This window comes from Urocitellus parryii, chromosome 2, assembly GCF_045843805.1.
Source record: "Urocitellus parryii isolate mUroPar1 chromosome 2, mUroPar1.hap1, whole genome shotgun sequence".
Taxonomy (NCBI): domain Eukaryota; kingdom Metazoa; phylum Chordata; class Mammalia; order Rodentia; family Sciuridae; genus Urocitellus; species Urocitellus parryii.
The window spans coordinates 132,644,332-132,668,063 of NC_135532.1; the positions used below are offsets into that span (position 1 = coordinate 132,644,332).

The following is a 23,732-nucleotide window of genomic DNA, read 5'->3' on the forward strand; positions in this document are numbered from 1 at the left end:
TATGATAGTGGTACATTTCGTGCTGTGAAGGAACTCTGTTCTCCAATGTGGCTAACCATTTTTCATTCTCATTAGAAAAATAATAGAGTTCCAGTTGCTTCTTATTCTTGTGTGTGTGATGTCAAACATCTTTTGTGTCCTTATTTACTATCTATAAAAACTCTTTACCTAATTCATGTTCCATTTTGAGCTCACTTTTATATCAGGTATAAGGTTAAGTTGAGGTTTATTTGTTTCTTCCTGTGAATGTCCAGTTGTTCCCACACTATGTATTGAAAAGATTCTTCTCTCTCCATAAAACAACTTTTAAACCTTTGTCAAAGATCAAGTGGCCATATCTGTGTGGGTCTATTTCTGGAGTTTGTGTTCTGTTGCCTTGATCTGTGTGTCTGTCTCTCTTCCATGCTGCCTTGATTACTGTAGTGTTTGGTAAGTTCTAAAATCAGGTATTGTGATTCTTGCAAATTTATTATTATTTTTCAAATTTGCACTAACTAGTTCCTTTGACTTGCCACATAACTTTTAGAATCAGCTTGTCCACATCTCCTCTTTTAATCCTGATGTGAACTGGGTGCACTGACCAACACTGTAACCCCAGGGTACTCCCAGCAACTCCAAAGGGTGAGGCGGGAGGATCTCAGGTTGAGGCCAGCTCTGGCAACTTAGCAAGGCCCTGTCTCACAATAAAATTAAAAAGGGGTAGTAATGTAGCTCAGTGGCAGAACGCTTACCTAGCATGTGGGAGGCCCTGGGCTCAATCTTCAGTATCTTGCCTCACCCTCACCACCCCCAGAAGAACCAAAAGAATCCTGTGGGGGATTTTGTTTGACTGTTTTGAAGTGAGAGGCCACTATAGGTCAATTGGGGGAGAATTCATAATTTTATTGTGAAGTCTTCCAGTTCATGAATACTATATGATTCTATTTGGATAGGTATTTAGTATTCTAGCATTGTCTTTGGTTTCCATTTATTTTGTTTCTTTCCTGTGTGTTACCCGCCTCCATCCCATACCCTACAACCTACTCCACCCTGTCCCACTGGCTGGGATGTCTAGTTAGTGCTGTTGAACAGGAGTGATGAGAGTAGGCATCCTTACTCCTTTTCTTAAAGGGAAAGTATGTAATCTTTCATGGCTACTGTGATGTGGGTATTTTTGTAGGTGCCCTTTTCAGGTTGAAGAAGCTCCCTCCTATTCCTAATTTGCTGAGAATTTTTATCATGAATATGTTGGATGTTGTCAGATGCTTTTCTGTTTTTTCTTCTTTAGACTATCAATATGATGGGGGAAATGGTAGAATAGAAAACAGGAAGAAAAGAAGACTAGAGAATTTCCCCCATTCTCTGAACCTTTAGAGACATCCCTTCTGCTTTGAGGCAGACTTTCATAGAACTCTGTCTATGCACACATCCACTCCTGAATTTAGTCTTCATGAGTTCAGGCTAGAAAATAATGGAGGGGGAAATGGCAAGTTCTCTATTGATTTGGTAAAATTAAAATTATATACTTCCACAGATCTGCCACCTATGATATGATTTCCAGAGTTCTTTGTACAGGTTTAATAGCTGCATTCAGTGAGGAACACAGGGTAGAAGAAGGTGCCTTGGGTCTGGGGATGTAGCTCAGTGGTGGAGCACTTGCTTAGCATTCACACAGTCCTGGGTTGACTCCAGACCTGTGGGAAGCTAACAAAATGTGCAGTCCACACAGACAGGGGGTTGAGGGAAAGGACAGCAGTCTCATCAATGGGGCATTTGATGGTCTGGAGGATTTGTTTCAGTCAACTAGTTAGGAAATGTAAAGGAACAAGGAAGATAGGAATAATATTCCCACTGTACTTTTTAACTGTGTTAGATATTGAATTTCTAGACCATAAAGGTGATGTTAATATGTCTTTACTCTCCATAACACTGTGCACATAGGAAACTCCCAGTTGGGATTTTTACACATCTGAATGGCGTCCTGCTATAGCAGTGGCTGTTTAAGGGGCTGTGACAGATGACTTCAGAGTTGTTGGGTGAGGCTGGAGAAAGGGAGTGTATCTATCCTGGGCTACCCAGGTCTTGGTCTTGAGTTACTCATTTTGTTCTTCTTTATTCCATAGCATTGCTTTAGGAACAAGTAATAAATACTCTGTTCAATGATTTTGATTGAAGAATTGCTGCTTCTTAAACTTATATTGTCATCTTCCCCCCTTTCTCCAGGATCAGAATTCAGGCTATAAATGAAATTGGAGCTGGACCATTTAGTCAGTTCATTAAAGCGAAAACTCGGCCATTACCACCCTCGCCTCCCAGGCTAGAATGTGCTGCAGCTGGTCCTCAGAGCCTGAAGCTAAAATGGGGAGACAGTAACTCCAAGACGCACACTGCCGATGACATAGTATACACTCTGCAGCTGGAGGACAGAAACAAGAGGTACGGGGCTGAGGGCATGCCAGGGACTTCTTGGCCTTGGCATGGGGTGAAGTCTCAACTCATTCCGTCTTACTCACTTTCTCTTAAACACTCTTCCTTCTCATTCAAAGAAGGGGCTGTGTATTTGACTCTTGCATTTTATTCCCAAAGTTATCCCCTCCATTTTCCATTTAGAATTTCTAAGCATTCAAAAGATCCTGATTTCCCTGTATGTGTAGTATATGTATTCTTTTCCCTTCATAAAGCCAAATAATAGAGAGAAATAAGAAAGGAAATTGTCATTTCACTCTATGAAATAATGTATATTAGTCACGAGTACAGAGGGAGATAAGAATCAGGAAGAGATGTTACCTCTTTAAATATTCAGCAACCGCTGGGACAACATGTTTACAAATCTGTGGATGATGTACAGATGAGGATTTTGCTCTGTAACTGTGGGCAATGCAAGATCAAATTAACCAGAGCAAATAGGAGATATTTTATGAGTGTTTCCATGGCCAGAAAACACTTGTGGCTGTAGAAATCAAATCCAGCCTTTTGTGACATTATTTGTTTAACCTAACTTCATTTCCTCTGAAAATGGCCAATCAGAAGATAGGCGGCTGAACTGTATTTGGGGATGATCAGATGCTAAGCGAAAGTTAATGATGACAGAATGTTCCATCGCCAAAGGTCCTGATCAGAGAGTCAAACAGAGGGGTTGGGGGATCACCATACAACTAAGGTAGCAATGGAGGAAACAGCATGCTTCCCCTTGCCGCTGAAGCACAGAACCAGTGCTGGAATGGAAGCATCTCTGGAATTTCCTCTTTGTGCTTTGTAGTATTCTGTTTACATGGGGTCTTAGTTCCCACAGGATTCCCCATCCGATTTCAGTCTCCCACTCCGTAATCAGGCATTTTGATTGATTTGGGTGTAGTGGAGTCTGGGGGCCTTCTGTGAAGACCAAGATTCAAAGCAATACAAGGGAGCCTGCTACATCTGGCTCCTGTTCTCACAGCCACTGCAGTACACCGAGCTTCATAGAGACAGCTCCAGGCCACATCAGGGCTGGCCAGGTACCAGGAAAAACAATCTGTCGTGGGCAAAGGAGGCCATAAGAAGCTGAAAGACAAAATGTCATCATATGCATTCTTTGTGCAAACTTGCTGGGAGGAGTTCAAGAAGCAGCCCCCTGATATCTCCAGTCAACTTCTCAGAGCTTTCAAGGAAGTGCTTAGAGAGATGGGAGACCATGATTGCTAAGAAGAAAGGGAAATTTGAAGACATGACAAAGACGGACTAGGCCTATGATGAAAGAGCCTTGAAAATCTATACCCTTCTAAAGGGGGAAACAAACAAGAAGTTCAAGGGCCCAACACACCCACGAGACTTCCTTCAACCCTCTTGTTCTACTCTGAGTATCATCCAAAGAAGAGCCCGGCCTGTGCAAAGGTGGAATTGCAGAGAAGCTGGGAGAGATGTGGAAACAACACCGCTGCAGATGAAGCAGCCTCAGGAAAAGAAGGAGCTGAAGGAAAAATAAGAAAGAATGCAGCTGCACACCCAGCTAGAGAAAGCCTGGTTCAAGAAAGGGAGTCATCAAGGCTGAAAAAGGAAAAAGAGGCAAGAACGGCACCACAAAGAGGAAGGGAAGGAGGGAGGTGTGAAGATAAGGTGATTGTGCTTGAGTTGGTTCCTGTGAAGTTCTTTCCCTGTCTGTAAAGCGTGGAACTCCTTGAACATGGCTCATTCCTTTAAAAAAAAAAAAAAATTGAAATGTAAGGCTGTGGTAGATTTGTTTTTAGATTGTACAATGACCTTTTTTATGTAGTTAACACACTACTAAATGTGTCTTTAGGTAGCCCTGTCCTGGTGATATTTTCAGTAGCTGTGATCCTTGCCAGGTACAGTTATGGGGAATATAACTTCACGTGGAAACTTGTTGTTCAGCACAAATTAGTTATATATGAGTTCAGTGTTTTTTCAAGTTCAGAAGTCTCTGGTGCAACTTACATGAAATACTTATTGTTCTGGTAACAGTATTATTTTGTAATTGGAAAAAAGGTTGCAGTTACTCTGTTGACATTCTGAATGTGTCTAAGTAAGTACAATGTCTTATTAGTAAAAAGAGGATGGGGGAAGAAAGGGAAGTAGGAAGGAAGAAAAATATCCTCACGAATAATGATAGAACCAATAGTACCACAGGGGAAAGGGTCTAGGAATTAGGAGGAGCAGTGGCCGTCCTCCAAAGATGGAGGCACGAAGAACAGGGAAGGTTTCATTTGAACTTGATTTTGAAATGCCTCGCAGATCCAATAGTTTGAAGATAGGAGAACAAAAAGTGACTGCCCTATTGGAAACTGGTGCTGGTATAGAAAGCACAGAGAGAGCAGTGCTCTCTCCTGACAGGTTCATTAGAGATTAAATTCATTTTCCCTCATGCACAAGATCACTCATCCCATGGTGCTAGATTTCTTTGGATGTGTTTTCATAGGATGATTATTTTCTTATGAGGAACTCCTCAACTGGAGAAGGCTGGCGAGAACAGAAGAGAAACCACGATAAGTATATAAAGCTAGCCTTGGGGGTGAATTTTAAATGAGTCTTACATTTTTTCCCCAGGCTTCATTGATCATGGAAAGAACCATCCTTAGAGAATATCTTTTAGAAAAATATCTGTATAAAAAGAATATCTGTAGAATAAGGGAAGCACAGAAGAGTCACGGAAGCTGATGGCCAAGTTGGGATCACAGCCAGTGCCTCATACTCACACCGCCTCTGCTGCTACCTCCAGGGAGGCAGGAGGCCAGGCACCCCCATCTGGCTGCAGTCCTTCCCTGTGGGGCAGCCGTCCATGGTGGCTCATGGAGAGCTCTACAGATCCAATCTAAGACTTTATGTGATACACAGAACAGCTCCTGGGCACACAACAAAAGCTCCACAAGCACTCAAACAAATGAGTGTGCTGTCGTGAGGCATTTAAATATGCCAGGCAGAAAACAGTGCAGAAACCTAGTGATCAATACATTCTCCCCACAGCCGCCCCAAATAAATAGAGCCCGACTGGCCTTGTTCATCAAATAAATGATGCTAAATTTAAGTGGCAATTTAAGAAATCTGACCATTACAAACAATATTTCTCTTAATTTCATGAGCTAGGATCCAAATTTATCTTTTCTAAATTAGATTTGCCAGTGCTCTCAGAAAGTTATTAAAGTGATGGGAATACAGAGCTTAATAAATTCTCATTCTATTTGTGGAATAATTTTATTCTGGGATTTAATAGGATGAGACAGCCTAGTTTTAGTTGGAAGATGACCTTCCTCTGTATCTTGAAAGTGAACTCTTGGAGTGAGTGACCTTGAATCCAAGACTTTAGATTTGAATCTTGACTCTTGAGGATCAGGAAGAAGCCATTTGAGTTGGACTCATCATAACGTTTGGTGTTAGCCTCGCTTTGTCAATTCTGGCCTTCAGCTGGGTCACTGGGACTTGGCCTGGCCTCTCCAGGTGAAAGAGCAGTGCCTTCTTCCCAGGCAGCAGCTGGCTTTTTCAGCAAGCTGGTTGCTAGAGCAGTTTCTAGCCAAGGCTGGCAGGAACTCTGCACGTGTTCTACAGCATGTATGTTAAGTTCATTAACCAAGTTCTTGCTGTGAATGTGGCAAAAACAATACATCCTGCTGAGGCCAAGGTGAGAACCAAAGATAGGTTCAGTTGTGGTTTTATTTTCTTTCTTGTCAGCTCTCAAAGTATTTCTTTCATGCTGGAGAGGTAGCTCTTTTCCGAGCATCAGAAAGACCCGAGTTCAATTCCCAGTACCTCCTACCCCCCAAAAAGGTTCCTAGTAAAATATTTGTTTTGCCATGACCACATTACTAACTCGTCACTGGGCATTTGAGAAAAGAGTTGCTGATGTCTGAGTTGTACAGCTGTCCTTGCCAGCTATTTAAGTATTTGTAACCACTGTGCAAACTAATAACTCCGTGCTTGGTGATGGTCAGATTAAAGAGTTGCATCAGTTTTGCTTCCTAAACCATGACTCTCTCTTTCTTTATCCATGAAGAGTTTAAAGTAGATAATGATCTCTGGTGTCCTTCCCACCTTTCCACCTTAAAGCAAGGAATCTTTATAAATCGTATGTGAACTAAATTTTTTGCAAAAATATGTCCCTTGTAAATGATTTGGGCACGTTATCTAATTATCTTCATATTTTGAGCTTTTGCATTTCACAAGTAAGAAGATAAGAAAGATACCAACTTACCTTAAGAGTGACTACTTAATGTCTAAAACCCCTAAGATCTTGTTGCATCTGTGATGTACTCATTTATGTTTATTTATATGCCTTTCAAACCATAGAAAATGCCCCCAAGACTTAAAATAATAATGTTTGCTCAAAAATAATATTTTTAAACTTTGTAAAGGAAACTTCTATTTAGTGAGCACCTACAAAGTACCAAACACTAAGAGCTTTCTCTGTTATTTTAGTTCTCAAATAAAAGGTAAAATGTAAAAAGTGAAATGTGCTAGCACTTTTCTCTCTGTCCCTACGTCTGTCTGTCCCTCTCTTAAGGATAAGCCTATTTCATGTAGATTGAAGTGATCCCACAGGGCTTCTTGCCACAGCCCCTACCTCCAGGTAAATCAACCTAGAATTCACCCCAGATCATCTGAACTTGCTATGTGGAAAGTTTCACTTCTCTTGACTAGGACATTTATTTCCCTTGTATTCAAGTTTCTGACCTGTAAGGTCTCCAGTCCACATTTCAGTAGCAGCTTTAAATCTGTGCTTTATACTTACAGAACTAGATTTACTTAGAGATTAGATTATGAGTATTCATTCAATCAGCAATTTTTTTTCATGAATTGCTGCTATACGTTAGGTCCTGTGAGGTATGTGACCTAGCTATAAGAGCTTATCTTGCTGAGGAAATGAATTAACATTAAACAGTGAACAGACAACACAGGAAATTTTGTTTAATTTCAACAGATAAACAAAAATCAGATTAGTTTGGCCTTATAGTGATTTAGTCTATTATTCTTAACAGATTCAACCCAGAAGATCTGAATGGCTTTCATTCCCATGTTATGCAAGAAAAATATATGCCCCAAGTAAGCATTTTCATAATGTTGTGTTAACCTAATACAGGCACTAGAATAACAGGATCAGCTCGTGTGTTCTAAGATTGTAGTGTTGTAGCAATTATTTTGAAGATGCATTTGTCTGTGTTACTGCAGTGAAATGTTGTGCTGCCCTGACAGAATTGGAGTTGATGCCAATCCTGACAGGGTCCATGTTCCCCGATAATTATACACAGTGCTGAGGAGGGAGGAACCGTAAATTCCAGGAACACATTTGTGGTTAATCTGCTGTTCAGGGTTAGTCAGACAGCCAGTATTTTTTAAAGCTATTATCCAGCAAAGCGAAATTGGGCTACAGAGTAGATAATTGTCACTTGCTCTCTATTGACTTGGCTTGGCCCGTGACACTTTCCCCTAGGCCAGGAAAAGTGGAAGGGATTTGCAGTGTTGACAGCATGATGCCTGTTGGCCTTTAGCAGAAGAAAACTACTGCATCTTTGTGGTTTTGGTGTTTCTTCAAACTCAAAATAATACTTGTTAACTAGCAAAGGTAGCTGGGATGCATGCTAACTGAGGGAAGAATGGATTTTCTTCTCAGTGTTTGCCTGTTATAAAACAACTCCTGCTTACATTTCTTAGTGTGCTGCCAAGTTCCATGACACAGATGTGAGGCAACAAGCCAGCCTGCAAGAGACCCTCAGCATTTGTTTCCTTTGCCTCTCTGGATTAGACCCCAGTCCACGTGATCATTCTGGTTGGATGAATGGCATTCCTATAATTCAACCCCCTAAAGGCAGCTCTGGTTCTTGACGCAGATGTCAAATCTCTTATAATCCCTAATCTACTACTAAATTTCAAGATTATAGAATCATATCCCCTAACTTCTCTTTGCTGTAGTTTCCCCTTCTATAAAATGAAGTAGTGATTCTGGTCTCCAGTCCCTAATTAACAGGAGAAAAAAAAAATCAGAAACATTTTTATTTATTAAAAAAAGGAACATTTTAAAAGTCTACAAAACAAAGCGTTTTGCTGGTTTTGTCAGCCTTAGGCTAAAATGTGGTAAATAAGCTATTTGAGATTTTAACTGAACCAGAAATAGAATCCAAATTAGTCCTTAACCTCTCACTTAAATAAAAAATAAATAAATGGTAGAATAGAAATGAACAGCATTTTCCTCAAATTGAGGCAAGGTCACTGAAACAGAAGTGGACAAATAGTAACCTTGAAGACAAGATTCACTTCATGTATTTGAAAGAAAAGTGGGAGGTTTCAAGCTTCTCTAGTGGTCTTTAGAAATTCTGATGTCAGACATGGTAGCATAGGCCTGAGAGGAAGATCACAAGTTTGAGGCCAGCATCAGAAGCTTAGTGAGATCCTATCTCAAAAACAAAAAGGGCTGGGGATGTAGCTCAGTGGTAAAATACTCCTGGTTTCAATTCCCAGTACCCTCCACACACACACACACACACAAAAAAAAAAAAAAAAATTCTGACCTTCATTTGAGTACAAGTGAATCTCTTAATATACCAAGCACAGTTTTTAAAAATTAAAAATAGGGCTTTTATGATGTTTAAAGTGTAAACAACAATAAAAAATGGAAATTAAGATTTTTTTAAAGTTTGTTTAATCATTGTAAAGAGTTTCAATCATTAGTTCCTATAGTGAAATTTTATTTCTTAGAAAAGGAGCGTAGGAATTCAATCAATAAACCAAGAAGTGTTGCTGCCTAGTCACTCATAAAGAGGCCAACATCCAGCTAGGAACAGAGAATAAGAAAGTAACCCATTTTCTCATTAGTTTATTTGGAAAAAGCTCTTGGCACTTTAATGACCAGTCTGTAAATAGGGACTTCACCAACATCAAAATCAGTTTAGGAAACACCGTCCCTGCCTCAGGTGTCCCCACGTGGTACCATTTGCTTCTACCCAGATATGGCAGAACTCTGTGTTCTTGACAGATTAAAGGTAGATATGCTTCATTCCTATTTTGAATATCTTTCATCCCCAAATGCCACTTGAGTAACATAGGAAACACACACACACACACACACACACACACACACACCATGGAACCTAGGGAAATTAAGTATAAGGGGGAAAACATGACATGTCACTCTTAATGAATATAGCTATACTGATGAATATAGTTGTACTGAGCTTTTGAACAGCTGTTGATTTATGATATTGTGAAACATATTTTGAAAGATGCCATTTGCAGCCTTAATAGACTCCCAGCCATTTCAGGTCAGCAGGTTAAGTTATTTTGAATAATTAATATCAATGGTCTGTGGTTAGCTTGTAGTAGGCCTAGGGATTATAAGATAGCAGCAAGGGAGTAAACAAAACTCTTGGCATGAAGGCTTATTTTCTACTGTGTGTTTAAGTCATAAGCCATTCAAAGCATTGTTTGATATTTCTTTTCAAAACAAAATTGTTTTAGGCAAACATTTTAAAACTGATTTTTTTACATATTATTGTTTTCCTTAAAATGATTTTTTTAAAGGAAATGTAAAGATGTAATGTGACTGAACTTCTATCAGTTGTACTTGAGTACTAAAAGTCGTCTTTCACAATGTTAAAACCTAAAAAAACTGAAATTAAAAATATAGCTTTCCCCTAGAATTTTCTGAAAATGACCAGAATCTGTTGTTTTACCTTCTATTGCATATTCAATAAGTAATCCTAGAATTTGCTTGGATTTTTGCTTGGATGATGTTGATTGCTGTCAAGTGATCAAGACAGTGATCACTGTCTGGAAATTTAGCCTTGGAATATTATCTGACTTATTCAAGTTCATAGTGAATGCTACAGATTGATTGCACTATGGCCAAGGTCTCAATATGTCTTTGTGCTCCTAAAACTTGCCACACACCCCCATGGAATACTATGACAAACACAATTTAAAAAAAATTGTTTTGGCTTTTGGCTTCACAGAAATGCAGAACATTTTTCAATTTTTTTTTTTTTAAGAGCAGTTTTAGGTTCACAGCAAATTAAATTGGAAGGTATAGGGATTTCCCAAGTATTCTCACCCACCGACATGTAACACCTCCCCTGTGAGCAGCATTCCCCACCAGACAGGTACATTTGTTAGAATTGATGACCTCTGTCATTGTCACATCATCATCATGCAAGGGAGCGTGGATTCATAGTTACATTAAGACTCACTATAGGTGTTATATGTGTTCTTTGGGTTTGGACAAATGTTTGACGACCTGTACTCACCAATACAGTGTCACACAGAATAGTTCATTGCTCTTAAGTACAGAATTTTAAACAAATTCTTAAATCACTGGCAAATCACTAAGGGTAAGATCCATGTGTGTTTGTTATTATCTGAGTGTTTTGTTTCTATGAGATACAAACAGGCAAAGTTGTAGCATGGGGCGGTGGGGGAGGGGGGGACACAGAGCTATCAAGAATTTATTTAGACTCTTAATGACCCATCTAATCTTTTTCTCTTTTCCCCTTCCCAAGTACATATTTTTAGAACTTGAGAGCATTTCTCCCCATTTTTCTTTTCCCTAAGTAAAAATGCCCAGAATTCCAACTCACTGGGCAATGCTGAGGTCTGTCCCATCTTTGTGTTTTCCTCATCAATTTGTGGCTCAGGTTTGCCAGGACAGGGTACATAGCATTCACATGCTGCTCTACTCTCTCCCCCACTCAAAAGCCTCGGGGAATGTGGGCAAGAAGGGTGCCATTCTGGGGACATCCTCAGGATTCTCTAACATCAGAAAACAAGAAACATTCATCAACGTCAGTACTTTGCCATTAATAATATTAGCGTTACAATGTTTACATAGTATTAAAGACAGTACTCTTTACTGAATGCTTCCTAAGTGCTAATGGATTCTCCCTTTATTCTCATTTAGTTCTCGAAACAACCCCACAGGGGGAGTACCGTGCCTTTTCATAGCTGAGGAAATGGCTCGCCTTGTTAGACAGCCCAAGCACCAGCTGAACTCCGCCCAGGCGTGCTGACTCCAGAGCTTGTTATTATTATTCCCGTTATTCTGTTGTCATATAGAGGATGGTGACCCAGGGGATCTGTGCTGCAGCAAGCCTTACAGGTGCTCCCTCACTGGCCTCTTGTCCCCATGGGAGCCCTGGATCATGAGGCTGATGTCTGTTCCCCAGGAACAGGCAGTGGGGCTGGAGGTGGGGTAGATGACCTCAGAAATGTGGCCACTGCGACCCACAGTTTCCGGGCAGTCTCTAAGAATCCGTGTGTGATGCCACAGCAAGTGCTGGGGCTATATGTACCTCCAACTGCACTAATACTAAAATGACTTGGTGACCTCAGTTTTGGGCACGTAATGCATTCCAGGAACCAGCTGCCTGCTTACGTATTATCTCAGCACTGCATTTGTCGGTGCAGGAGCACTCATGGTGAAAATAACAGAGTGGACATCTCATTTGTACTCCTCGCTCACCAAATTAGATTGGTAATTTGGGGGAGAGCTGAATGTGTGCCATAGGCCATAATAGATGCAGCAGAATATCACTAATTTAGATTGAACTGTTCCTTCTAGGTCATAAACCACTGATAGAGGCCTACATGGTAGGAGCTGAGAGCCATAGGGGACCTCAGTGTCCTTTACCTGAATGGTGGTCTGTGGCACTCTGGTCTGTGACACTGGGTTCGGCGGAGCTGTTGGATAATATGATGTATGGGACTCTTCACCATTAAAACTGGGCTGTGCTGAACTTTCTGCCCACATTACTGTGTTTGACTCTTAAAACAATCTGTGTGGTAGATAACTGCCCCCCTGTTTACAGAAGAGAGAAACTGAAGTTCTGCAGGGACAATTGATTTGGCAGTAAGGGGCAGAGAGCTGAGATTGCTGCTTAGGTCTTCCTGGGTCCAAGTCCTTGTGCTCCCACAACTCCCCAGCAGTGTGCAGGGCATGGAGGACTATGAGGGATGTCCCACCTCAGCAGCAGCATAGAACAGGAGAGCGGCAAGGTAGAGCAAGTGTCACTCCTCGTGTAGCGTTTCCCTATTGCCAGGCCAGAGCCAGTGTATCAAGGGCCCAGAGTTTTCCACTGTGCCTGGCTCCTTGTATGGGCACCCCAACTGCTCTGAGTCCTCATTCCCAGCTGAATTCGAAACACTCAGGGTCTCTTCCTTCCCCAGGCCGAGGGCAGTACACACTAAAGTGAGAACCCGGGCCTTCTGCATGCCTCTGCTATGTCCCAGGACCTGGGGTGCATCAACCTGTGGAGGGTCCAAGCACCAACCTGGGTGTTCTCAGTCTGAGGGAGAGGGAGGATCGGGAAAGCTGCCTGGGAACCTACCTTGTCACATGGCAAAGCTTGTGCTAAGCTCTCAGTCCTTGGTTGCACTTAAAGTCTTCAGTCACTGTGTCTTATTATGATTAATTCTACTATCACAGGAGGTCTCTGGCTTACTTATTAATGAATTTTAAAATTAGGTTGATCTTTTTAAAAAAGATGTAAGAAAATTAAGTTGGTCTTTGTAAAACATATTTGATGAGCATTTTTAATCTCTCCCAGAGTGGTTCTAGCTACAGGGGTGTTAACCTGCAGAGCCTTCAAGGCTAGACACATGCACATGGCCATAAATCACTGGCTCTGAAGTAAGAAGAATCTCACTTTTCCCACTTCCCGAAAGGGTGGGTAGTAATTATAGAACAGGGTTGGGAGAAGGATTATATTCTCATTGAGTTATGTGCTTCTGTTGTTTTGGTTGGTCTTTGTAATTTGGAATTTGAGAAGGGAAAACAGAAGTTGCTGTCAGGTGAATATTTTATGCTAAGGCCTACCAGAAAGACATCTGGGATCAAAGGCACTTGCTTGAGGCCTGCTCTGTTCAGGGGCTGGCAGTTTTACGTGACGTCTCAAGTTGAGCACCCATCACAGTGTTGGAGGAGATATTCCTGCCCGTGCTTGGCCAGCGTGAGGGATGAAGCCCCCACAGCTCACATCCAGCTTTACACCTAGAGAAAGTAAAATAACCACTATGTTCAACAACAGTGATGTGGATGGTCTCTTAGAAGGTAGACTGGGGTCCTTTTTAAAACCCTGGCTCCTCAGCATTCTAAAAATGAGTGGTTGACTGTTACATTTCAGGACAAGGCAAAGCATTTTATTTAACCCATTTAAACCTCACAACAGCTCCATGGGGTAGGCTCCATCCTTACCCTTTATGTAGATGAGAAAACTGAGGCCCAGAGACTCAAGAGCTTGCTGGTATTTTGTAGCCCATGCAGCTGATTCTCATCTCAGAACTGCATTGACTGGAAGCTTGTGAGGTACCCAGATTGGGGGAGGTAAAAGGAACAAATCCACTGTGACCCTTAAAGTTTTCAGAATTCAAACCCTTGAAACAAAATACCAAATTGTTATCACAGGCAGATCCTATTTTCAGAAACCTAAAGTAGAGAGGTGAGATTTCATGGCAGATTGCATTTTTGGTTTATAAGCTGACTCATATGTCAAGTTTAGAACATGCACGTGCAATTAATGCATTTTCTTATTGAATTGAGTAAAATGAGACAAAGTTAGAAATGACCAAGATAAATAATTTCCCTATCAGAAAAAATAGTAATGCCCAGTCTTTCTCATCTTTTACCCTATTCTCGATGTTCTCATTTTTGCTGTTCTTTCTACTCCTCTTTTTCCCCGCCTTAAGAAAAAGGCAAAATGGGGCTGGGGTTGTGGCTCAGAGGTCAAGCTCTCGCCCAGCATGCGTGAGGCACTGGGTTTGATCCTCAGCACCACATGAAAATAAAAGAAAAAGAAAAAAAAATACCTTTTCAAGTGCGGAAAAGCATCAACTCTTGAATAATATGCAGTCTCTTGACATCTGTCTTTAATGTCTCCCAGTGTGTGGCCTCTGCTCACAGGAGTGAGATGATGGGAAAGGTTCTCAAGAAGACATTGGATCACCCTCTTGTCTTCCTGCCCAGCCTTTCTGACCTTGGGCCCCAGTGGCCATCTTAGAACACAGGCTGACAAGGACATGGCCATTTCTTTCTGTAGGTGACAGTTTGGTGTGGGACTGATTCTGTTGATGCTTGGGCTTTCTCCCAAAACTCTCAGGATTCCGATGTCTCTCCTTGTGTGTTTCACTCAGGAGAATCCTATGTTTTGCCTACCATCTCTTCCCTCCACTGACTGAGGACTTGGTACCTGGTTAATTACGTGACATAGGAGTCTGTTGCCATCTGGTCTTCAGCCCTTCCCATACACATTTTGAGAACAAAATAGGGGAACTCTCCCCTCCCACCCTGAACCCCATAACTTCCTCCCGTGCCCATTTTGTGGGGAGAGAGGTAAGACAAAACAGTGATGACTCTCATCAGAACAAGAAGCAGGCCGCTATTTATTAACTGCCACAGTAGGAAGTGGGCTAAATCAAGGACAGATCAGACGTGTGCCTTTTCTAGGAAAGGCTGAAGCAAGAACAAACTACTGTTTCTCTCACATTCTCAGCTCCTTCTGCTGGGAGTACCAGGCAACAGTTCCTAAGTTCTCCAAGGAAACAGCTATGAGGTGGGCCTCCAGCAGCTGCCTCGCTCTGCCTTCACTGAAAGCAAGATGGTGAAACCTCAAACCCAACCTGTGGTGGTGGAGGGGGTGAGGGTTAAGATCTTCAGAAGCTTCCTGGTCACTCTTTTCTTTTTCTAAACACAAATGCAACTTTACTTTTCTTGTGTTTTTAAGTAACACTATCTTGGGACATGAATAAATTCTCTAATGGCAACATTTTAAATTTGTCATTACTATCAGCTATTTCCCCAATGCTTTTTATAAATTGGAATGCAGCTTTAAACCATTAATAAAACATTGTAGTACAAAAGCAAAATATCTAGTCTAGAAACAGCAAGTTTTGATGTATTTGAAAATTGTATGTGTGCTATTTGCTCAATTACGCTACAAAATGAGAGTCCTGAGTGCTTCAGTTAATGTCTTTGTGACAGTGAGCACTACTGCCTACATGTATGATTGAATTTGGGCACAATTATATATTGAACCTGTTTTCAAAAGGAAATACTCTGCTTAGAGCACAGCATGCCAGGAAAGCAGTACTGTTCCTAATACTGTTCTCCAGGCTCTTTAAAAAAAAAAAAAAAAAAAAAAAACGGAGCTCTATGGCAATTTTGTAATGAAAATCTAACACTTTCGCTTCTTAAACTGGACTTCCATTTGTGATATAATTAAGGGCAATTATCCCTGTTAGAGATTCTGGCCCAGAATCTGAGGCTGAGTTAACAGCTGTTTGCCTGTAGCATTAGCAAGGATGTCTTCATTAAGGTGGTAATGTGTCAAGAGTGCTATGCAGGTTGCTATGGTATTTGTGGGTTTCAGCCTGGACTCTGGCTTTCCCTGAAATTGAAAGTGCTCAGCCTTCAGTAAAAGGTACTTTCTTTCACAAGCCAAACAGGCAGACATTAAATAGGTGACATGATGAGGGCTCAGGAACTTGATTGCAAAAGCTACTACATGCCTGAATGTAAGTATTGACTCTGACAAGTTAAAAACAAGCAGGTCAATTTAGTCTTTCTGTCTCTCCATCCATTCATCCATTCAAGACTATTCTCTAGCAATGGAAAAGCCTTCAGAAAGCCCTTCCCGCACTGCACAAATTGACCCATGGAATCAGGCTTTGTTCATCTCCAAATCCACAGAACCTAGCACACTGCAGATGTTCAAGAACTGGTACAAAATGAATTGTGCATAAATTGTGCTTACTCTTTAGGCCAATTCAGCCCAAAAGTCAGGCATTTGGAACTGTAATTCTGTTACTGACTGACTTCCGGTGGTATCTGAAGATAATGGCTTGTTCTTGGAGGCTGCAGCAAAGCACAGGCAGTGGGAAGCAGTTGGCCTGTGTAGGAGGACAAGGCATTGTGGTTGGATTAACTCAGGGATTGGTTCTCAGAGTACCCTTGGACCAGTGTGATTCAGACCCTGAATCTAACATGGATCCTTGTTGATTTATGGGAAGTTATATCATTTCCAAAATTTTACAGTTAACTTTGTTATTTAAAAAGTGGTATTAAAAATGGTAATAGTTGTTTTAGTTACTTTAGTTTCATTGTGAATATATTAAGTTTTCAAAACACTGTGAGAAAACATCTAAAATGCCATACATTACATTTTTTTTAATCTTTTCACCTTCTATTCTTAGGTTTCTTGGAAATATTCTAAATGTCTTCTTGTCAGTTTAGGAAAGGGGGTTTAAAAGCTCTTAAAATAAATAAATGTTAAATTTAAAAGCATTTCCTAAATGTGGGTTATTTGGAAAATTTGGGTTAAGAGGTCATCTTATTTCTGAAGTGCCCAATTAACATTAATTTCACTGCCTAGTGCATAATAGAAAGTAAGTTAACAATGTCAGATTTTATATACTTTTTCCATATTTTAATGGGCTGGGGTTGTGGCTCAGTGGTAGAGCACTTGCCTAGCCTGTGTGAGGCACTGGGTTCAATTCTCAGCACCACATATAAGTAAATATGTGAAATAAAGGTCCATAAATGACAAAAAAAAAAAGGTTTTTTTAATCGTAATGAAATATTTGAAATATTAGTAAATAAAAACAGGAACAACTGATGATTCTAGAATCTAAACAATAACTAAAGGAATCCATTCCATTCTTTATATTGCTTAAATTTGTATCTTTCTTTTAGGAAAAATATTAGATATTAAATTTGACCATAACATAGCAACTGGTGGATTCAGATCATGAAAAGCATTTATTGAGTTGGCAAACTCTACTCCATTAATTTGCATCATAATTTATTTCTTGTCATTAAGAGTTCAGACAACTAATGGATTCTTTTTCTTCTTTATCTAGGTTTATTTCGATCTACAGGGGACCCAGCCATACCTACAAGGTCCAGAGGTTGACGGAATTTACTTGCTACTCCTTCAGAATCCAGGCAGCAAGTGAAGCTGGGGAAGGGCCCTTCTCAGAAATTTACACCTTCAGCACAACCAAAAGTGTCCCCCCCACCATCAAAGGTTTGTAGACAGTGGACTGTTGTCACTCTCCTGTGAGAATAAGAAAATGTTGGAACTTTGAGTAGGAGGCTCAGTTCTGGCCTTGAATACATTCTTGATATTCCTAATGCCAGTATGATAGACTCAAAAGAACATTCTAAAAGAGAAGGTTGGGCCATGGGTCATCTGGGGGAAATGTGAGCTCTTAAAGGACAAGGTCTGCAGATAACAGCTCCAGGGTGCACGTATGTTTGTTGCAAAAATAACATAAACCTGAGACATTCTCATTCCCACAGATGATTTTAAAAAGGGGTCAGATCCCAGTGACAGACTTTGGGTCAGAAACAGGGGTCAATTCTGGAGTTAGAGCTCTTAGGACAGTTTGCTGAGTAAGGCTGGAGACCCTCCTTTCCCAAATGCATTCAGAGGACCAGAGGTTGGCATTCATCTCTGTGTGACTTTGGTGCTTTGACCAACGCGGGCAACTTCAGCAGCCTTCTCCTCCAGGCCCGCTGCTCTCACTGTGGAGAACTGCCTATGGAAAGCTAAAGCAGCCACTTTCAGTATTATCTTGAGCTTTGTGAGGAACTAGTTTCTTGCTCTTTCTCCTTAATTGAGTCAGGTGTCGCTGAGTCGTGAGACCCCTATATATCCAAATCTTCTCCCACATCTCTCCAGGAGAGGAAACAAAAGTCACTCTACTGATCTCTTGCCTGTCTACTTCCAGCCACAAAGTTGTGCCTGACTGGGCAGTCAACTTGCAAGACAGGGCAGACAGTGACAGGAGCTGGAGCTTGCTCACTAAAACCTGAGGCCAAGCCATTCTCACCCAAAACAGCATTGTTCTTGCCAGGTCCCTGCTGCTTGCCTGGTGGGGGAGTGGGGACAGCTCTAGTGGCTTTATCCAGCTGCTGCTCAAAACAGCCCTGAGGCTGATGGTAGGATGATAAGTACAATCTATGGAAAAGATTCTATATGTTTGGCCCTAGGACTCTGGAACCGAGTCTCCTCTCACTAGGGCACTGAGTCAGTTATAGGGAATTGAGGGGTCTGGCTTGGACTCTGCAAAGATTCCTCATAGTTCCTTTGAGGGCTAGTTTATGGTAAATGCCTTGTCCTCTTCCCTGCCCCACAGGCTCTGCAACAGCTCCTTTTCTGTGACTAAAAAATTAGTATAAATTTGCATAACATGTCCAGCCTCACCTGGTCACTTAGGGGAGACACCGTGACCCTTTGATGCAGCTTCATCTCATCTCTAACAAAGATGATTCCTGAGCATGTTGTGGCTAGTTGGTTTGTGGGTACCAATAACGGGTTGCCACATTTACCAATTACCAACTTCAAGGGTCCTCTCCATATTGAGGGGCACTAACTTTGTGTCTTTGTGTCTTGAAATGCCTGGTGCGGATTTATTTTATGGAAACCTAGAAGAGCAGTTGCACTTCATGGTGATTTTATTTCAGAAGGGCAGTTTCCCCACACTGCCACACTGTCGGGCTGTCTTCCTCCCACTCTTAGATTCAGGAAATTGTTGTCTTGGCTCAAGGACTGTTTAGTCTGTTAAGATTCCTTATTTAATTTCCCACAAATTGCTTGGGAGTTTTAGCCAAGTAATTCCAACTCCTTTCTTTGTTTGTTTTCTTAAAACCTTTATTTTCTTAAACGGTATCATATCATTACAGAATGGCAAGTAGAAATAACTCCTGTAAAGAATTAATTGCATGTAATTAGAAATTGAAGTGTCATTGGGTTCAGAGAGACGAGTCGCACATTCTGAAACATAGCAGATATTGAAGTGTGTTGTAGAGATAGCATAAGCTATGAGAACTCTTACAAAATCTTTAACATTTTAAGGCTGAGGGTATACCTTAGTGCTGGAGTAGTTGCCTAGTGTGCATGAGGCCTGGGTTCAATCTCCAGTACCACCAAAGGAAAAAAATCTGTAACAGTTTAAGTACTTTACTAAAGAGTAATATAATTTAGCTTTAAACAAGAATGATGAATTCAATGGACTAAAAATAAACTAGAACTGTAACTACAGCTTGATTTGCAAAGCCTTTCAATGCTGCCTATTCTCTGGGACTTTTCTCAAATGTTACCTGTTCTTCAAAACCTTCTTAGACTCTTACCAAGAGGTACACTGTCCCTTTGGTATTGATCTGCCTTTTGTTCTATTTCTTTTTGTACCTGTTCCATTCCTGCTCTGCCCCTTCCCTCATCTCGATCTTAATTTCCTTGAAAACAGACTTTATCTTTATTCCTGCATGCCCTTGAGGACCTGGCCTAAGGACCTATGTCATAGAAGGTGCTCAGTAACCACAGGAAAAAATAACAAAAACAGAATCCTGTGGCAAGAAAGTACTAATGGGATAATGAGAGAGGACTTGTCATGAGTGGCTTTCTAGTCAAGGAGTAACTGCTCTGTACCTAAAGGGCACCCTGCTACGTTCCCAGGAGAATGGGCAAATAAACCCCCTCTCAGGGCAGAAACAGGGCTAGTCTCTCTTTCTAGAGTTCTCATTATTAGTACTAGAATATGGACAATTAATGTGGTACTTCAAATTTTAAGCTTAGATATGTGGATTTGTATTTCAGCACCTCGGGTAACACAGTTAGAAGGAAATTCATGTGAAATTTTATGGGAGACGGTACCACCAATGAAAGGTGACCCTGTTAACTACATACTGCAAGTATTGGTTGGAAGAGAATCCGAGTATAAACAGGTAAGGCTCAGTATGTATGTCATATAGAAAGCTTTGGATTCATTGTGGCTCCTTGCCTCTGTGCAAGGCCATAAATGATTCAGAGAACTACATCTTTCTTAAATATCAGTGGTTGAAACTGTCTAACATGTACCTGTTACCCAGTTCTTCTGGGTATATAAATTCTAATACACATTTCATTTGTTTGTGTTGGTATTCATGTTAAATTTTCAGTTCTCAACCATAAGCTTGTCTTGCAAGCAGTTTTAAGTTGTATGTTTGCATTTGATATTGACCATGATATTTGCAAGTATCAACATCTGCATATAATTGAAAACTAAAGTGCCAGTGATTTTACTGTAGAGGAAAAGTAGTCCCAACCTAACTACTGTCCTTTCTGCTTGTTATACAGAAGTTACAATGGAATGATAGGGAGATGATCCTTTGGCCCTGAGGCCTGTGACTCAGAAGTTCTATATCCCTGCTGGTCATCCTTTACTGTGCATAGGAATCACCTGGCAATCTATTAAAATGCAGATTCTTATTTGGCTGTTGGAGTGGACACTGATGTTGCTGGACCATGGCCAGTAATTTGAGTAGTGAGGTTAAGTCAATCACATGATAAACCTGTTTAAGGGAACAGGTTTGGCATATAGTCAGACACCTGTTGTGGTCCTTAATTCTTCCTAAGTCACCCATTATCAGGCCCCTAACCATGATGGATTCAGATACTCTAGGGTTTCCATCACATCCTCTGGAACTTAATGAAGTAGCAATGTAATACTATTTCTTCCATTAAGAAAACTAAGGCTTATTCTTCAGTGGCACTTATAACAATTCATCATTTATATTGAACTTATAAATGAAAATAAATGTCACCTGTCCTCTGAAACATTAGCATAATTTGTGAAGACCTTTTTTTTTTTTCAGCTAGTAAGGCTCCAAATACAGAAGTGAAAACAATTCAATACAGAGTTTGTGTGACGTTGCTTGTTGGTGTTTCTTAGGTAATAATAAAGAATACTTGCAAATAAAGTGTGTTTTAAAAATCAAAATAAATTCTGGACACTTTGAGTCAAATAAAAGACTAAATTGTTTTAAATGTATTTTCCAAAAACTGTATCTTAAATCTGTTGTTTACCAGTATTGGTTGATGTCAGTGATGATGTCCCCAAAGTTTCCATCATTCCTCTTAAATACAAAGGCAGTATACTTTTCTTTCCCTTTCCTATCTCATTGTATATGAACATCCCATTTCAGCATAAGTAATTTCACAATGTGTTTCATCTTATCAGAAAGATATAATTGTTCTTAGGGTCTCAGCTCAAATAAAAGAGAATTTTCCCCATTAGATTTGGTTATCTTTAACACCAGTAGCATCGTCTCATTCCATAGCAGTGTTGAACGGTTAAAATGAGAGCTGTTAGGAACTTCCACAGCTTATCGACACTCAACGATGATTCATTTCCCAACAGTATGTTCATTCCGTGTTCATTGTTATATTTTAAAAAACTTTTATTCCATATTTGTTCTTGTAAACATGTTCTGCGTCTGGAAGCACAGTGACTACTGTTTCACAGTGAAAATGCCCAGAATTCAGTGATTTCAGATTTTTATTAGTAGATTGCTACCTTCAATCCATTGTTTAATGCTGTATATTTAGACCGATGGATATTTAAACATCAGTTGAATAATGCACAATCTTATATCTGCCACAGAATATTTTTCTCATTCTAAACAGCTATAAACACATGTCCATGTGTTTCCGACATTTGCCAAGAAAAGAAGTAAGGGGAGCAATAGTACGTGAGAAGCTATAATTCAGTCAGGGACAGTTTGTACTAGTATTTTTTGTTTTGCTTTGTTTTTGTGGGTTTTGTTGTCATCACTTCTCCCTATTTAGTAAACGTTAACTTAAACATGATGTTTTGAGTACTCCCTTGACTTGTTCTGGACATGAAGGCTATTTTTATTATGTGTGCAGAGCAATGGTTAAAATGACTGTAGTTCAGGGATAATAGGCAATGGGCTTTGAATTCATGGAAGCAAAGCAAAAGAAAAAGGAGAGGTAATACCAATCAGTGCAGGGCCCAGGACCTGTGGTGCACCTTGTCAGTTACAGCACTAATCAGACGGGGCCTGCTAATAAGCTTGTGTTTGCTTTTCATTTCCCTAAGATTGGTACATAGGCTCTCGGTGAATGTTTCCTGCATTCATGGAAAAGGCAGTTTCCAAGAAATAGGGCTATTTGTACCTGTAGTGGTGGTGAGAGTAAATTCAACATGGGCAAGATATAGATTGACATTTATCATGTAGTGAAAAAACACACTCATAAAAGGAGAGTGTTCTTCCCAAGTATTCATGGCCTTCTGTGATGTTTTGCTGGAAACATTGACTTAAGTTGGCCTGGTTCTAGCTGATTAGTACTCATGTATTCAGTTCTCATGATGGTGGGACAAGCAACAGGTTTAATAAATAAGCATTAAATCCTTATCTAAAATTTCATTCTGCATTATAATGCACAAATACATCTATTTGGCCTTTCCACCATTTCATACACATTCTGAGCATAGAGGTCCCCACTCCCACCCCACCACCCCAGGAAGCTTTAACTTCTTTTCAAATACTGGTAGTTAGTTGCAAAGCATTCTTGAAAAGGATGAAAATTGTGTCTGTGCATGTAAGTGATTTTTTTTTTGCATAGGCACTTTAATATATGCGTAAGAAATAAAGCAAAATTATTCTTGTTCATATCCCTCTTCAAACAGTAATCATTTTTACAGAAAAAAAAATGAATATAAGCATTGAGGATGAGAACTTGTCTAACAAACTAGAAGAAATCATTTCTAGTGGCAATCAGTACTCAGGTTTATTGTATTAAAAAGAGAGCCTTTGAGGCATCTGGAAGTCGTAGGAGCTCCACCTTTAGTTGGATGGCATCTCAGAGTAAATATATCTTATATCATCTTTGGAATTTAATATTGAGACATGTATTAATTCTTCATGGTATTATAAAAGGTTCTATAAGGAAAATCTTCTTTTCATCAAAATGTCTTGGAAGTCTATAGCACATCCTAGAGTCACAATATGTTTCAGTGACTTTCAACACAGAAATTAAACAGTGAGGCTATGAGTGTCTTACAGCATTTTTTAAAGGGTCAAATTCAAAATAATATAAAAATAGATCAAAGTGGAGATTTTTTAAAGCAGTAATTTATTTGACTGGTATTTTTTGTTTGTTTGGGGATTTGGGGGGGGAGGGGTTGTTTGTTTTTGTTTTGTTTTGGTTTGGTTTTTTTTAGATTTATAGATTCTTTAAGTGTCTATGAGCCCTTACACCAGAAAAATTTTCATATGTGCATTCACTTAAAATTTCATGTAAAAATGAATTTATATCGAGTTTCATAGCATCCAGATATAGGACCCTGTTTTTTTTTTGTTTGCTTTGTTTTGTTTTTTTTGAGAAACTATTGGGTACTTTGGATTGTGAGGGTACCTAACAGTACTTTTCAGAGTATTTAGGCTAATTAAGTTGAAAAAAGCACATATACAAGAAGCAGTTCAGTAGTCAGTAATAGTATCT

At 40.1% G+C, this 23,732-nt stretch overlaps 1 protein-coding gene across 5 annotated transcripts in view; it reads left to right on the top strand.

Moving 5' to 3' along the window:
* Positions 1-23,732, top strand: part of Fndc3b (fibronectin type III domain containing 3B) — a 335,107-nt gene that overhangs the window by 300,528 nt on the left and 10,847 nt on the right. For 4 of the 5 annotated variants that reach the window (XM_026394977.2, XM_077795313.1, XM_026394980.2 and 1 more), the window contains 3 exons: positions 2,203-2,415; positions 17,302-17,468; positions 20,043-20,170. In XM_026394977.2, the coding sequence (XP_026250762.1) occupies positions 2,203-2,415; positions 17,302-17,468; positions 20,043-20,170 (508 nt within the window). The remainder of the gene's footprint in view (positions 1-2,202; positions 2,416-17,301; positions 17,469-20,042; positions 20,171-23,732) is intronic. The other variant, XM_026394979.2, reaches the window with a different exon arrangement.